Source organism: Anoplophora glabripennis, unplaced genomic scaffold (assembly GCF_000390285.2).
Source record: "Anoplophora glabripennis isolate ALB-LARVAE unplaced genomic scaffold, Agla_2.0 scaffold167, whole genome shotgun sequence".
Lineage (NCBI taxonomy): Eukaryota > Metazoa > Arthropoda > Insecta > Coleoptera > Cerambycidae > Anoplophora > Anoplophora glabripennis.
The window spans coordinates 99,848-117,184 of NW_019416283.1; the positions used below are offsets into that span (position 1 = coordinate 99,848).

Here is a 17,337-nt window from a genome sequence, read left to right on the forward strand (position 1 = left end):
GTTTAGCTAATAAGCCGAACGATAACGCGCGCGTAATCCTTTAATAAACCGACTTGGAGTGCATGGAGGTGATGACTGACGACTGTGTTTTCTTTCGGGGTGTTGTTGGAAAGTTATAATTGCGTTCGATATTTTAAGGTCACATTTTTGTTTTGTATTTGTTGTCTTTAGGTAGTCGGAATATATATAGATACTTGCACACATACTTTTATTTCATTGAGTGTTAATAATTTGTTTGTTTTTCATATTGTGAATCATTTAAAACTTCATAGTCGCATTTTTGTTTCGTGTTTGTTTTCTTTAGGTAGTTAGATACCTAACTACTTACTTATTAATTAAAATTGATAGTCCTGAACATAGGTACTTTAATTTAATTTGTTTTGTTTTCACATTTTTGGTAGTTACCTATATTGTTTTAAATTTAAAGGTTTTGCATTTTTAGTTTTGAGTTCGTTTGTCGTCTTTAGGTATATAGATATATCGCGAATTATTTTAAAATTAATATTAGGGTTGCATTAGATGAAAGATGATTGATTTTTTGTTTGTTACGATTTAACTCAAAAACTACTCAACCAATTTTACCGAAAGCTACATCTCCTTGGAATAACATAGGCTATTTTATATTTGCCCGTGCAAAGCAGTGGCAGGTTGCTAGTACTATAATAATCACAATAATAATAGAAAGAATATTGACATAGCATCTTTACTTAGCTAGATACTTGATTATAAAAAACTAAAAAAAAGTGCATAAATTGTTGTTACTATTGTTTATAAAAAATACCCGAAGGTCCTAATTTGCTCGATTTTGTACCTTATTCTTATTCATCTACAGACTAGCCTTGAAGTCATGATGTCTGCAGATTGATGTTAAATTTAACGACAAAAAATATTTCTATTGACTTGCCTAATCTTGTTGGGGTTTTGTATCGGATGGCCAATTTTATCGCTAGATATTTAATCATAGGTCCGAAATTTCAGTTTAATTTTGATTTGTACACGATTTTTACAGAAGTCGAATTACCGTTATATGAATAACTATTTAATAGAAAATAAAATGGGTGCTTTAAACATTTATATGAACTTGGCAGTTTTAACATTTTTTAATCGTGTTTTTACAGCATTGAACTCGCTCTTCCCAACCTATCTAGGGTTTAACCTGTGCCTGTCTGTAATTTCACAAGTACTGTACTCACTTTCCCCCACTAATCTGGGGTTTAATTCGCCTGTTTATATTTTCTTAAGTATTCAACTTGCTTTTACTTTGGCTTGTGCGGTTTAACAATTATTTCCCGCTTCTTTTAAAAAATTTTTGCAAAAAATATGTATAATTTTTTTCTTTGTATATAATAAATTTTTTTCAAATTTTTGCTCCTTAACATTTTGTTTACAAGAAAAACTACATATATAATTTTGCGCGTGCTCCCCGGCTAAATACGCCACTGGTTTGCTCCCCTCTTCTCTTGCCCTTTTATTTTATTTATTATTTCTTTCGTCATTTTATGGTAAACTCATTGCCAGCTATTTCTTTTTGCCACTTTTAGAGATTTTTTTTTTCTCAATACTAAATGAACCATTTCCGAAAGCCGGCTATTTCCTTTCATCCTTCCTTATTCGACACTCAGTACAGCTCATATAATGTTAACCCTTTATATCGCTTAATAAAACAATTTCTTATCAATTAAAACTATATTTAAAGTTTTCAATACAAAGTAAAGTAGTACAAAAAATGTCATTAAGCAGTAGCTTGGAGGTGCTTGTGAACGCATTCTTCCTTGTTAATCAGGTGGGTAGTTTTATTGACCAACTGCATGAGTTGGGACAGATCGTGGGCCCAATCGTTGAGAACGTCGCTGGGATCTTTGCTTTGCTGGAAATGAACAACTCCGGCAGGGCGATCAGTTTTCGCCTGCACCGTCTTGCTCACAACCATCTGAGATAGGAACTCCTCCGTTTCGGCCGGAGAGAGGTCCAGGAGTTCTGCAATGCGAGATATCCGGATGCGCGTGTAGTATTTGGCCATCACGCGGATGTTGTGTTCCACCACCCTGCTCCTGAAAAAGGTGACATTTTAATGTTTTTTAAAAAAATTAATGCTTTATTATTAGCATTTGTATTTTTAGTTTATTTTAGAGGTATTAAGCAAATTTAAATAAATTCAAAAAAATTTCAAAGATATTAATGAGTGAAATTATTTTGCTGTTGAATTTGGATTTTAACGAAGAACACATAACTGAAAAATGTGAGAATAAGGACAATTATGTAAAATTTTTATAATTGATTAGAAATAGTTTAATAACCTAATAAAGTCCGATAAAAATCCTTACTTACTTCAAATCTGTCCATCTTTTTGCAGCCTGATCGTTGCCAGAGAACACGGGCGTGCCCTTCAATTCTTTTTCGTATAACTCGCACAGTCCTGACCACTTTATCAACTCCGGAGTTGTGAACAACTTCAGAAGCTGTTTGTAAAGTGGTATTTCCTCCAAAATTTTATCGGTCAATACTCGATGAGTTAAGTCAACCTAAAAATAACACTAGGTTAAAATTACACATTTTAAAATAATTAATGCATACCTGTTCGTTATCGTGAGGAGCCAAAATGAGGTACAGAACAACAGCCTGGGCAGCAGCTTGCCTTTCTTCTGGTACCGCCATAACGCTGGGAGTATTGAGAACGGCCCTATAATGTTTACACGTTGCCAAATACGAACCTTCATGTTGATCAACCTCCATCATCAAACGGTAATACTTCAATTTCAAGTCTTGCGTACCTAACAGAAAAAATCCAAATAATTATGGGCTTACAAATATTTTTGGAAAATTTACCATCATCTTCAAAGAACTTTGTGTTTATCTTTTTTGAGATGATCTGCGTTCTAATATAGTCCTGTTTCGCTAGACACAATCTCATTTGTTCAAGTATCAATTCAACTTTTTCACGTTTTTCCATGGAACCATAAGTTTCAACTTGAAGTTCTTGAATAATATTTGCCGCTTCTTGAATATTACCCTCTTCTTCCCGTATCTTTGCTAGTTTGTGAGTTAAGCGAGCTCTCTCTACTTCCACGTAAATTTTGCCTTCCGTCACTTGCCTAAATTACAAAATATTTTTAAAAATATGTCGACTAATTTATACGTACATACCTAAGTGTATCGATTAACTTTATTTTAGTTTCTTTGTCAGGTGTTTCGTCTACATAGGAACAGCATTCTTGAACCATTTTAACAACCGCTTGTTTAAGTTGTGATCGTCGTTTAGTTAATAGGACAATGTGTTCGTTTAAAGCAGCCCAATTTTTGGCATCTTTACATATTTGACAAATGGCAACCAATACTCTTCCGGTTGATATCATGTCAGCTCCAGTTCTAGTCTGCTTTTCCAGTGCCAATAGCTGGTCGAGAGCATCATGTAGTTTTCCAGCTTTCACGAGTTTCTGGCATTCTGGGATCTTTTCATCACAGGTGGAACTATAGTCCACTTCCATTTTTACTATTTTTCCGGAATCTGTGGCGATTGACTCCATTTTCAGCTAAAAAATGAAAATTAATGTCAAGTCACTCTAACCTTAAAACACTAATATCCTCTTAAAAAAAATAATTATTGCTTACAAACTAACTGCAGTACTTTAGATATTCACGTTTTGTACTTACTAAACTTACCTTTAATTTATCGCTACACAATAGCACTATCAAATCCGGTTAAACATAAATCAGTTAAATCACTAGTCATCAACAAATTTGACGTTTGAAAATTTATCTCTTGTCTCGCTCTCGCCTCTTCTACTTCTACTTCATAGGTGCGTTTTGTTGAATTGATTCCGGAATTGAATTATGCAGAATGGGCGTTTTATTGCAAAGATATTCTGAATCCGGTTGCAACTTTTGCTTCTGTGGTTTCAGTGTGGTTTGAGACGGAATTATTAGAATTAAGTGGGGGGGAGATCAAATTTGTGAGGTTACTTAGGTAGCTGGTGGTATAGGCCATGGAGACTATACATCTAGTCTCCATGGTATAGGCATTGGCCCGTTGAGATTCGGCATCTGTTTAATGTCAGATTTGATTCGAATCGTTTTATTGATAAATGTCATTCTAAAGAATCCAATAAATCTGGGATTGATCCAACAAAACGCACCTCATCTTCTTTACAACAGAACAAAATAACCAAAGATTATTAAGCCACATTTTTTTTCACTAAATGGGAAATATTTCATATAATTATATATGTTGCTTGTGCATATAAAATTATATCTTTTATAAACGAAGTACATTTACAATAAACGGAAATAAATATTAATTTTTATAACATCACACTTATTAAATGGGTTACCCTTAAGGCTTGTTTACACGGGGACAGTAAGTAAGTGGTAACTAAATTTTAAGTTACTGCTTTTTCTGCAAGTGCTGTTCGCACTGGTAAGGTCTAAGTTTAGTTGTTGGTAAGTTCTAGTGCAGTTTATAAATATTTGCAAACCTGTCGAGATGAACGTGAGGCAGCAGTTTGTAGAAGAATTTAATGGCATACTACGAGATATCCTAAATATTATATTAGAAGAAATAAATGAAGAAATATATGAAGAGAAAAATAGACCTAAACGACTTTGGGAAGCGAAAGTGGATCAGCAGGAGGGAAAAGTTCGGTGCAAGTCGTCAACTTGCACGAAAAAATAGAATAAATTCTATTCCAGTATACTAAATTTTTACTTGCTCCATAACTTGTTACTTACCACATATGCGCTGTTCAAATAGGTTCAAGTGACTTAAAATTTAGTTGACCGTCCCCGTGTCAACAAGCCATTAGAGCATATACATACTACCAGAGAAAACCTATCTCTGATACTACTGGAGGCAGCGTCCGAGAGTGTAGCGGAGGTTTAGAGAGAGAGAGATATAGGGGGTATTTGCTATCTCTCTCTCTAGCAACATGCAATTGCGTGCTGCCAGAGAGAGATAGCATATACCCTCCTATACGTCTCTCTCTAAACCTCCGCTACACTCTCTGCCACTGAGACGCTGCCTCCAGTAGTATATGCTCTAAGGAGTTATCATATTAATTTTTTCACTTTAGTTGTCTTATTGCTAAGGCTGGTACTTTCGCTTTCTTCATAAATACATGATATATTCTATTATTAGCTTCCACACTAGCTTTTTCCAATTTTAGTCTTAATTTTCTAAAAAAAGATTAATGAAGTTTCGATAATTGATGTCATTTATTTAGTTTAGAGAAAAATTTCCAATCCTTAATTTTACATAAAAAATAAAATAGGAAAAGATGTAGATCGTCTTAAAAATATTTCTGTAAATTTTATTTTGTAACAACTTTGTACTGTTTTCTTTTTTTACTCTGAAGTTTTTTTTGTTTTTAAACTCCATTCGTGTACACATTTACTCGACGTTACCCTAGCCTAACCAGTTTTAAGAACAAAGTTCTTTTTGTTTAGGTTGGCAGTGCTTAAGTTTGTGTTCGTAACGTAAGTTTGTACTTTTGTAAGAAAGAACAAGAAAGGAAAATATTTACGTTCACTGGTTCTGGAAGTGCAATGGTGTTGAAAGTTTATTAAAACGAAGAAAATATGGTGGTTTTATGATGTTTATTGACGAAATTTACAAGGTGAGCACAATTTACCTAAGTAAATATTTATTTAAAGCAAATATGTTTAGTACTTTACGTAAAATCTAATTATAATCTGTCTCCTTTAATGGAAAAAAAACTAGTAGTCGGAATCATCCAGATCATAATATAAAAGATGACGAGGATGGTAAAATAATCAAATTACAAGACACTACTTAATTAAACGAAACAAGTGGACTACTCTATGAGCATTCTCTTGTTCGTGTACAAATTATACTTCTTTTGGGAAACTTTTAAGGTTTACAGTAAAATCTAAAAATAAAAATTAGGTAGTCTCCACCACAAATAGGAAATAGGTAAATAGTGTTGTTTTTTCTGTTTTGCAATATTCTTTGGTGCTCTATAAACTCTGTTTCACAAGTTATGTAAATTCTGCAATCAGATTTGAGTCGTTAAATTAATTCATATGTGACTAATTTGAAGAAAAAATACATACTTTCTCTTTAAAAAAGCTTTATTTAAAAATCTTGTGATAGATTAATAATTAGGGAAATTAAGAAATATTGGATTTTTAGCACTTTTTGAAAATAACCCTTTTCCTGTGTTTCTTTCATTTATTGATAATATGTTTATAAATAACTTGAAACAGCTGTTGTGCTGCAATTAATGCATTGTATTTTTGAAATTTATTTTCAAACATTTGCAAGAAAAAATCCCATGAGTTATTGCTTTGTTTGATTATTAAACAATGTTGTTTATTTAATTCTGATCTGTTTTTTCCCCCCAACTTACTGTAGACGTTATGTTCTACATACTTTGTCTCAAAACATTGCTGATGTGTACAATTTTTACACAGCCTGAACGTTGTTTTGGTAAATTGTTATCCATTTCTTTCAGGTGGAAAAGGTAGTTGATCATATCTCTAGCAATAAGTGAGATATGGCCTCTAACAATGATACAGGAGGTGGAAGTAATGGTAAGTAATTAATTTTTTTCGGTTAGAGTGCACCTACTTAATCCGTATAAGCTGTTCAATGGCAATTTGTTATGCTTTATAAATTTATTTTGTGGCAAGAAATAAAAACTGGTAAACTGAGCCGATTTAAAAAGTGAATGTCTAGTCTATTTCATCATGCCTTATATTACATAGATTATTCTAATATTAGAGTTAAGCTAGAACATTTCTTTAAAGAATTGGGTTTTAAATCGAAAAATCTTAGATGTAACAGTTTTTGTGTGATTCTCTTATTAACAATATGTTCTTCTACAGCACCAGTAAAGCTGAACCGTTATTTATATTCATAAAAATATTAAGAAATTGAAGTGGAGATATTTTTCATGGAGTTTTCTAAGTTAAAATAGAGTATTCTTAGATTGGAAGTAAAAATAAATGGAATCCTCAAGTTTTTACTGTTATTAATTCAAAAATATTTTTGTCACAAAATTCTTTACTATATTTCCAGTTCTAACATTTCTTTGTCATGCAAAACGTAGTATTATCCTAAAAAAAAGTATTAATAGTTTAATATTCCTATTATTGAATATTGTTATTAATGGTTGCTAAATTCAATTTTCTTTTTTGCTTTACAAGCTAATTATAATTACTTCCCGCGATACAAAATTAAAGTGAACCATGTTTTTTCCTTTTTACATTAATAACATGACAGCTGTCTAATGTAAAACAAAAATATTGAGGTTAATTATGAGGTAGACCATTAAGCCTACAGTTAGTGGTGTCCCAAATGTTGTTCCATTACTGTATTACAATTTTTTAAACAATGTGAATTTAGAATTTGGTACAGCGGTCAATGTTCACATAATTAATTTGCAAGTTGCTGTTGATTTTTTCAGCCAACTTATTGTACAGGGTGTCCCGAAATTCATGCAACAAAATTTGGTCACAAACTCTTAAGACAAATTTAAGGGACTCGTATTTTTTATTTTTGCCAAGTCTTTCGGAGTTAAAGCCCCCTGAAGTCCACCCCTAAGAATAATCTTTTTTTAATATCTCAGAACCCTGTTGTACGAAAATCACTAAATTTGGTACACAGGGGTTTTATGACGTGGAATCTGATGGTGCTACGTTTTTTGGTGGGAAACCCCCTTAAGACAATTTTTCGTGGGCCCCTTTGTTTTTGGAGCCAAAAAAATTTGGTCGCATATTTAAATTTCTTAAAAATTATCAGTCCATAGAAAGCCATTAAATTTAGAAACTTTTTGTCTCTTTATACTTTTTTCGTAAAACGCAATGTTTTCGAGAAAAATGTCAAAATGTGATCGAATGCATATCGTGATTCGCCATTTTCCTCAAAAACATTGCGTTTTACGAAACAAATATCAAGAGACAAAAAAGTTTCTAAATTCAATGGCTTTCTAGCTAACTAATAATTTAAAAAAAAATCAAATTTGCGACCAAATTTTTCTGGTTCCAAAGACAAGGGGGCCCACGAAAAAGTGTCTTAAGGGGGTTTCTCGCCAAAAAGCGTAGCACTGTGAGATTCCACATGTCATAAAACCCCTGTGTACCAAATTTAGTGATTCTCGTACAACATGGTTTTGAGATATAAAAAAGACTTCTTAGGGGCAGACTTCAGGGGGCTGTAACACCGAAAGAGGGGGCCAGTTGGCAAAAAGAAAAAATAAGGGTCCCCTAAATTTGTCTTAAGAATCTATGACCAAATTTTGTTGCATTAATTTCGGGACACCCTGTATTATAAATATTATTTTTTTTAATTTATAGGAGGAAATACATTTTGTTAAATAACATAAAATACAATAAAATCCTTAAAGGATTTCAGTTTTTTAATGTTAATGGTAACTAATGTGGTTTTTCTTTGAGATGACCTCTGTTTATTAATATTACAAATGAAATGACCATGACTATTGTTTGAATAAAAACATTACTAATTGTTTTTAAAGTAAAGCCGACTTATTTATTTAAATACTGAGCTATGAAGTATATTGAACAATATATGAATATATTGATTTTGTTGAGGATAAATTTTAAAGTATTTAAATTATTTTCTAACAAGCCTTTTAAGCTACTTTTTTTTCATTCGCTTTGTTATGGAAAAATAAAAAATCAACGTTTATGTTAATTTGCTAGATTGTATAGAATAAAAATAAGGTCCTGAGATCTCTAAAAGGGTGGTACATATATTTGCTAAATTTTTTTTTCATAATCTGAATTAATTAATTCTTAATTTTTCTTAAAGTTAGCATTATGAAGTTTGAAAAATAGAATGTTAATATCAAATTAAACTTTAAATAGATATCACTATGAAGAGAAAATAATTTTGTAAAAAATAAAATAAATACTTTGCAAACGTATGTGCAATAATTTCAGAGATCTCAAGATCTGCCACCCCTATTTTAATTTTTTTATTGCAAATTTCCTTCGAAATTATTTCATTATGAAAGTTCTCTATTCAGGCTTTATCAAAATAATCTAGACATTCTAATAAGTCGGTCATGTTAAAAATAAATGCAAAAAACTACACTTTTTCAAGGCATGTAAAAATTACAATTTTCTTCAATTCTTCTAAGAAAACTTAGATTGTGGAAATAAATGTTATAGTAAAAATGGATTTCTACCCTTATGCAAATTACCCCTTACTGATACTGATTTTTCCACTTTACAATCTTATCACAATCATTTTTAGATTTAATCTTTTGTGTACAGAAAATGATAATTGGTTTGTCTGTCTACATTACATTGATAAGACTTTTTTTTACTATTTTGTTGAATTATGTGTTGTTAAAGTTCAAAAATCTATTCAGGGCCCCTCTGTATAGAATATTAAGCTATAGTGGGACTTTTTTTTGTAGGTACGCTCTCAAGAACTTACCCGACAAGAGAGTATGATGCACTTAAACAGCAGTTTGAGAAAACTAATAACGAATTAAGTACATCGAGAAGAAGGTGTGATCATGCACTCAGTGTAAGTACACAAAAATTAATTACAACAAAGACAGTGCATGGTTTTATTTTGGCAGTGCAGTACAGTTTATTTGCCTCTAATCTTGTACAGGATGTTCTGTTTTTTTACGTATGTTGAGCAGTTGTTTTGCCGTGGGGATAAAATTGTACCATCCTTCAGCGCAAGCTACGATTTCTGCCTAAAAAAGGAATAGCTTTATCAGAATCAGTTCCTGAAAATTGTGTTGTTTTATTCCTGTTTGTGTTCAGCACACAATTACATAAACTCGGGGTCTATCTATGAGTTATTCTTTAATTCTTTACATTTACCTTTTATTGCTTTACTGATAATAACAAAAATGAGTAATATACGTAGGCACGTTTATTATAAATTTACCTGTCGGCTTTTATTTACCCATTGTCTTAAGTGATACAAAAGCAATGTAGTCGATAAATTTGTAGTATCAGATAAAAGTGTTTACATTGTTATGAATGAATCATATAATTGCTTTAAAATAAGCTTTTGCCGGACATATATTTTTCTTCAGTATACATATATGTACACTTTTATTAAAAAATCTATAGAGCTAAAAGATTATTGTTCAACATATATTTTTGAGAAATACTTTTACTTACTTGCGACGTTATATTTTCTTTTACTGTTAATTCATCGATTCTAATAGATTAGTACCGGTGAATATTCATTTCTCAATTTCCCTAATGCGTAAGATTGGATTAAAGTGTAAAATTGCTTATAAATTAATTAGCAGGTCTTTAACTTAAAGTTCTTTACTTAAAAATTGAACTGACTAAAGCCGTCTTAAGTTTGCTGTATTTCAATGACTTGTAATTAAATGTATTTTAATGCATATTTGCGAAATAATTAAGATCGTAAGTATAAATAATAATAATTATTATACACAGTACACAAGTTATTCTGCAATTATTATGTAATGATAAAATATACAGGAGTTGCTAATGTCAAAATTTCCTTTTCAAAATATTTCATATTCAACTTGTTATTGACGGAACACAAAGTACTTTTCAAAAATCCACATTTTGAAAAAGCTGTAGGTTTTGTTACAGAAAATTAATTTTATTTATGTTTTTTGATAAATTTATGACGATAATTCAATTTTGGTTAATGGCGTAACATTTTTATTTTGACAAGTGGTCTAGTTATGATAATAGCAAATTATTGAGCTTCACATTGCATTACTATATGATGTTTAGTGACTAATGTACACTATGTTTCACTTTTCTTGGAGCTACCCTTATATCTTTGTCATTTTATTTATTTGTTTAATTTTAATTCACCGAGATAATACAATAATAAAATACAGAGATATATACATAAAAAAAGTAGCCAAAATAATTGAAAATAGAAAAGTAAATACTTCAGAATATCAACAGTTAAAACAATGTCATAATAATTAAAACAAAAACGGTAAATAGTACTGATTAACAACAAATAAAATGGTGTTAGTATACAAAAAAAAAATTAAAATAAAATTTTGACGAAACAGAATCGTTAACATTTGATTAAAGTGAGATGACTGCATAATATTAGTGTGAAAATATGGGGCAATAAATAAATTATAAATTGGATATAGGAATTCTGTAACCAATAACTGAGGTGAACATAATGCAGTTAATACCGTTATTAACAAATTTGTATGTGCCGGTACTTTTAGTCTAGATTAAATACACCATTAGCTAATCGGTCTACAAATTAATCCCAGTAAACTAACTGAAGTTTAAAGGATATTAGGTACTTTACGGTATTTTTAAACACTAGGTTAGATAAACTTCCAATTTTTATGTTGGTTGCACTTCATCCGACATACTCACTTCATCTGACATACTCACTTCATTTTCTTCTTTTTGGTACATCATATGATACAAATTTTTAATGGTAATTAATCAATCACATATGCATTAAATATTTTTATTTTATTTAGCCATGGGTTTGAATTAGGATAGTAGGAAAGACGTAAGTCCTACACAAATTTTAAATGTTATGTCATGATCATAGACCTTATAATGTAAAGTCTATGTTTATGATGCATGTCATGTGTCGTACATTTCTTGTCAAATCTATGATTTACTAATTACTTTTGCTGTGTGATATATTTATTCAAAGATGGCATTAAATATATGATCTTAAGCTATAAACTGGATAGCAAGATAAAAAGATGAACAAATTTTACTGGGAATGAAACCCGTCTCCTAATGAAATTATTGGCAACCCTTAGAGTTGCCCCATCTAAACTGATACATAGCATCAGTTTCATGATACCTACAATTGAAATAAGATATAAAAGGTGAAGATATAATATTGTAATAATACATACTACATGATATATCGCCATGGTTCAAAATATGTTCTATTGCTGGGAGCAAGATTGTCCTAACAGTGTTTTTGGGAAACCGAAATCTGTTGAAAAATTGTTCTTCTCTACACCTGTCAAAATGATTGATGCATATTTTCACTTCATATGTACGCAAATTATTCACGTAGTTGATCATTATCATCAAATAGCTCTTTCAATTCATTTAAATCCATTCCTTTTTTTCTATGCTTTGTCAAAAGCATCAAAATATGTTTCGTACTAAATGTGGTTAATCAGGCGAGAATCTCTGCAAGATGCTCCGATTATATTTAACTAAGGACACGCCCACTTTAACTCCTGGTCAGTAGTTGACAGTGCTTGAAAGTAACCGAAATGAACGATTAAAGTTTAACTGAGTGTTATATTTATCTAATCTAGACTGAAAGTACCGACCCCAAGAATGTTACAGAATTCTTCTATTAAGGCTATTCAAATCGTTTCAGTAAGAAATCTTGCGAAAACCCTCTACCTCGGTAAATCACATCCAATATATCCAATAAGAAGCTTGTTGATTTGAAAAACCTCTATAATTACCCTCTAAATATGATAAGTGAGTCATAATTTGGATTCCAAATTCAAAAGCATACTCCGATTTGTGTCTAACAAAACTATTAAGTAATATTTGTAATGTTTAATATTTATAAAGTCTTTACTATTATGAGTATTAAGGAAAATAAATCCCAAATTTTCGTAGGCCCCAACTATGCCTTCTTCCATATATTTAGTGAAAGTTAATTTGTAGTCAAAAATAACTGCCCTATCAAGTATAGTTATTACGATATCAATTGGAACCGCATAAAAACATTTAACTCATAAATTCTACGGAATCCATAGATGTCCAGAAAAATTTAGCCCTGTCTCGTCTAGATATACTATATTCCTAGCTATATTACCATATAATTACCATACGATTGTCAAGTTTATTATGTTTAAAATTGCATTGTAATAAAGCATGTAAAATATCTAAAGAATTATAATTATAATCAGGATAATCGCTTAAATTATCTAGAATCATATTTGAAGTAGGAACTTTATTTTCTTTATTCATATTGTAAATTGTGCACCACATTACGTCTGGTAAAGTCGTAAATTTTATTTAAATTTGTATTTTCCCGTTTTCTCTTTGTGCCGGGATCAATCCTTTAATTATGCGATAAATTGTCGTTTTTGATATCTTAGTTAATTCGTTAATCCGTTTCCTAACTTTTTTATCACATTGTTCACTATTTTCAATTTTCAAACATTCATATATATTTAATATAATACATTGACTTTTTACGTGTAAATCTTTGTTTTTAAACTGAGTTTGTTTCGATACTTTCGACCGATTCACTATTTGGGGATTTTTCCGAGTTATTTCACTATCTTCCGCTTCAAAGAGTCTCCAGAGAGCCATGCTAAATTACTAGATAATTACATATAACATTTATTTTAATAACTATTACCCTTTACTGGTTACGATATAAATAAATAATTATATCAACTAATAAATAATAATACGTATTATTAATGCTCTGCACTGGCAAAGCTAAGTGAACCCGTGTACCATACAAAAGAATTATTTACGACCTAGTGGACCAATACAGATTTGCTTTGATGACCAGCGCACCGCCATCAATTCTACATCAGGAGGACTAGTTTACCAATACCGGACTCGCCAAATTGCTATTCGAGTATAAATTACGAGACGCATCATGGTCAAACCATAGGAAGAAATTTCAGGAGAAGTGCATACGATCCTGTGCTTTAAGATTTACAGGTTCCAATTGACATTGTAACAACTATACATAATTATTTAAAAAATGAAAGTGAAATTGTTAAGAAGAAAATTTGCTCGAATTAGATGGCTTTATAAAAAACAAAAAGAAAAGGAAATTAATATCTGTCTTACTCAAAACTGAAGAACTAAATGTTTGGTTACCCATATTTTGAGTGCTTTTAAACATATTTTACTCAAACCTGATAGAGAGAGATTTCTGATGACACTAAATTAGAATACTTATAAATTGCAAATATATTTTTTAAAAAGTGCACCCCTTTTTTAAATTTAGTGCTGCACACCTATGACTAAAATCAAATCAACTTATATCAGAACAATAATTGCTTTCTGATAAATAATTAGTTCCTGTTAGAATATAAAAAGTTTCGATTTCAAATAAGTGAGATCTAGTAGTTTGTTGTAGACGAAGTTTAAGGAATTAACGCATATTTCCTCAGGATTTGGACTATTACCGAGAACAGCACAGAGCAGTCATGAACCAGCTGGAAGTCTCCTCCCAGGATTCCGCCTCTTTGCGCACCAAATACTCGGAGCTGTTGAACGAGAACAAACAGCTCCAGTCGGAGAACCAGCGTCTGTGCAAAGAACTGGCGGAACACAACGGCAACGCCTCCGACGCCCTCTTCATGTCCCACACGCAAGCCCTGTCGAAACTAGAAGTAGCGCAAGATGAAAACGCCCGACTGGCGAAGCAGTGCGGCGTGCTGGGGCAGGAAAGGGAGGCCGCCCAGAGAGACTGTGCGGGTCTGAAGCAGCAACTGGTGAAACTCTGCAAGGATTACGCGAAGTACAGGGAGGCGCACCAGAAGTTGCAGCAGCAGTACGAGGAGGCGGTCAATGTCACGATCAAGGCGAATAAGGACATTAAGAGGCTGACGGACGAGAGGAACGCCACCATGGCGGAATACACCTTGATTATGAGCGAAAGGTAGGTGACAGATTTTAGGTTATTTCTAATAATTTTCTCTAAAAAAATATATTATTTTTGTCTTATAAATCAATTTACTTTTTGGTGGATTATTTTTTTTATTTCTGTTCGACGTTACAAGGTGATTCAGAACTTATCCAAAAAAAATTTTTTAATATACAGGGGACTCGTACAAATACAATATTGTAAAAAAAAATCGAAAAGGGCAGTTTGAAAATAATTTAAAAATACACTTCTGCACGGCACTGGGAACTGGTCCACTGTAAAACTTGACCTTGCGTAAGGCAAAGTATGCAGCATGAACAGACAAAAAATTAAAAAAATTTCTTTCCCAAGAATAGAAATATGTAAAATTTTATAACACCTATTTTATATATCATTTCAACTACTATTTCTATGAAGTAACACAAATGTAGACAATATTTGTTTCACCACAACACAAAATGTTGTCTTGCTTCACCATAAATTAAGACGATCTCCAACAACTCCGAGTTACTATACACTTAAGTCATTTTTGACACTTGAAAAACTAATGTGAACACTATCGCAAATATGTTATTACAGTAGAATCTCTATAATCCGGCACTTCACTACACCGGCACGTCCAGTAATCCGGCGTTATTTTTTCCGCGTTTTTTACTATTCTTGAAGAATACAGTTTATACAGTTATAGTTTAGTTGAAAGATTATTTTACAGAAACATAAAAACATTACAATATACATATATATGCGTACACAACTGTAATATGTATGTATCTATGTACCAATCTCTTTGTTAATAAACAATTAAAAGTAACGTTTTTAATTTAATACTGTTTACATATACATTTTCCATTATTCTGAACTTAGATTAGTGAGATTGTACTGTACTAAAATCATATTTCAGTATTCGGAATCACCTGGGTCTACGTGGAGAAAGAGCGCATTGCTTACAGCGTACAACGCGAATGACCATATAGATTACAGTAGTCCAGCAATGAAAGGGTTGTAAATACCACAACTTCAATAATTTTTTTCGCGGAAACAGGATTTTACAAAAAAATTTTTTACAGTATTGACTCTAACTTCCATAACACATCCCCAAATTTTTTTGTATAAGTTGTGAATCACCCTGTATGTCATGTTTAAATTTAACATTTTTTGAGGTCTGATTTATAACGTTCTTTTTAATATTTTGTATCCTTTTTATATCGACGGTCTCATTTAGACATTGTAACAAACCGTAAAGGTTTTACACTATTTTTGAAACATTTTATACAAGGTGTCCAATTTATAGGTATACAGACAATTACAGAAAGAAAAAATTAAATTGAANAAAAATATATTTTAGTCTTATAAAATAATTTACTTTTTGTGGATTATTTTTGTATTTCTGTTTGACGTTACAAGGTGATTCAGAACTTATCCAAAAAAAGTTTTTGAATATACAGGGGATTCGTACAAATACAATATTGTAAAAAAAATTGAAAAGGGCAGTTTGAAAATGATTTAAAAATACACTTCTGCACGGCAATGGAAACTGGTCCACTGTAAAATCTGACCTTGCGCAAGGCAAAGCATGAACGGACAAAATATTGAAAAAATTTCTTTCCCAAGAATAGAAACAAGTACTTTTACTCTTACTTTCTACGTAGTAACACAAATGTAGACAACATTTGGTTCACCATAACACAAATGTTGTCTTGATTCACCATAAATTAAAATGATCTCCATCAATTCCAAGTCATTTTTGACACTTGAAAAACTAATGTAAACACTATTGCAAAAACATTATTACTAAAATCAGATTTCAGTATTTGGAATCACCTGGGTCCACATGGAGAAAGAGCGTACAGCACACAACACGAATGACGCTAGAGACTACAGTAGTCCAGCAATGTAAGGATTGTAAATACCACAACTTAAATAATTTTTTTCCCGGACACTATAAGGATTTTACAAAAATTTTTACAGTATTGACTCTATTTTCCATAACGCATCCCCAAATTTCTTTGGATAAGTTGTCAATCACCCTGTTTAAATTTAACATTTTTTAAGATCCCGATTTATAGCGTTCTTTTTAATATTTTGTATCCTTTTTATATCAACGGTCTCATTTAGACATTGTAACAAACCGTAAAGGTTTTACACTATTTTTGAAACATTTTATACAGGGTGTCCCATTTTATAGGTATACAGACAATTACAGAAAGAAAAAATTAAATTGAAATAATTTTAATTAATTTAATGACAAAGAAGCTCATATTTAAAAAAATTTTCAAAATTGTGGATACTAAGAATGGTGTCAGTTAGATGTCAGTTTTTGGAAAATTGTATTAACATTTTTTTTAATCTGAAATCTAATGACATGGTGTAGTTTTGAATATATATCATATCTATACTGAAACTGCCTTTGACCTTTAGAAACATGTATTGTAAGTTTGTTTTCTCAAATTCCATAGTGAAATCTGATTTTGTTAAANGTGGTTTTGAAACCTTTATAAGAGGTTGTTAGGGTATAAAAAAGATTTTGGAGTCCAGTCGAAAAAAAATTTAATGCATAAACACCAATTAGTATGTAAAAATAAACTACAATTGACCTGGATTTCTTTTTTATGAGTCAGGGAAAACCTGGAAAAGTCAGGGAATTCTTTATTACTTTTGAACTATGAACCCTGACACTGCATACCGCTTTAAATTTGACAATAAAATTAAACTAATAGTACACATCATCGCACAAATTGTGTTCCAGTAAAACTGAAAACTAA

The 17,337-nt window shown here is 31.3% G+C and overlaps 2 protein-coding genes across 3 annotated transcripts in view; one reads left to right on the top strand and one right to left on the bottom strand.

The window, feature by feature from the left end:
- Positions 1-1,671: 1,671 nt before the first annotated feature.
- LOC108904865 (26S proteasome non-ATPase regulatory subunit 12) lies at positions 1,672-3,774 on the bottom strand. Of its 2 annotated transcripts, XM_018707560.2 has the most exons (6): positions 3,661-3,774; positions 3,145-3,530; positions 2,827-3,092; positions 2,575-2,771; positions 2,329-2,522; positions 1,733-2,051 (listed from the first exon to the last, which is right to left on the bottom strand). In XM_018707560.2, the coding sequence occupies exons 2-6, from the start codon at positions 3,522-3,524 to the stop codon at positions 1,733-1,735; spliced, it is 1,356 nt and encodes a 451-aa protein (XP_018563076.1). In that variant the 5' UTR covers positions 3,525-3,530; positions 3,661-3,774. The 2 variants fall into 2 exon arrangements, with proteins under 2 accessions (XP_018563077.1, XP_018563076.1); XM_018707561.1 differs by lacking the exon at positions 3,661-3,774 and having other exon boundaries at positions 1,672-2,051; positions 3,145-3,524.
- A 1,730-nt stretch (positions 3,775-5,504) lies between these two features.
- LOC108904859 (disks large homolog 5) overlaps positions 5,505-17,337 on the top strand; it is a 38,207-nt gene continuing 26,374 nt past the window's right edge. The window contains exons 1-4 of the mRNA XM_023457410.1: positions 5,505-5,609; positions 6,468-6,546; positions 9,399-9,511; positions 14,100-14,590. Coding sequence (XP_023313178.1) covers positions 6,510-6,546; positions 9,399-9,511; positions 14,100-14,590 — 641 coding nt within the window. The 5' untranslated portion in view covers positions 5,505-5,609; positions 6,468-6,509. The remainder of the gene's footprint in view (positions 5,610-6,467; positions 6,547-9,398; positions 9,512-14,099; positions 14,591-17,337) is intronic.

Coding starts and splice junctions, on each gene's coding strand:
- LOC108904865 (XM_018707561.1), bottom strand. CDS start 3,524: ATGGAGTCAATCGCCACAGATTCCGGAAAAATAGTAAAAATGGAAGTG. Junction 2,772..2,826: donor AAAGTTCTTTGAAGATGATG/GTAAATTTTCCA, acceptor TTTTTCTGTTAG/GTACGCAAGACTTGAAATTG. Junction 2,052..2,328: donor AAAAGATGGACAGATTTGAA/GTAAGTAAGGAT, acceptor CACCTTTTTCAG/GAGCAGGGTGGTGGAACACA.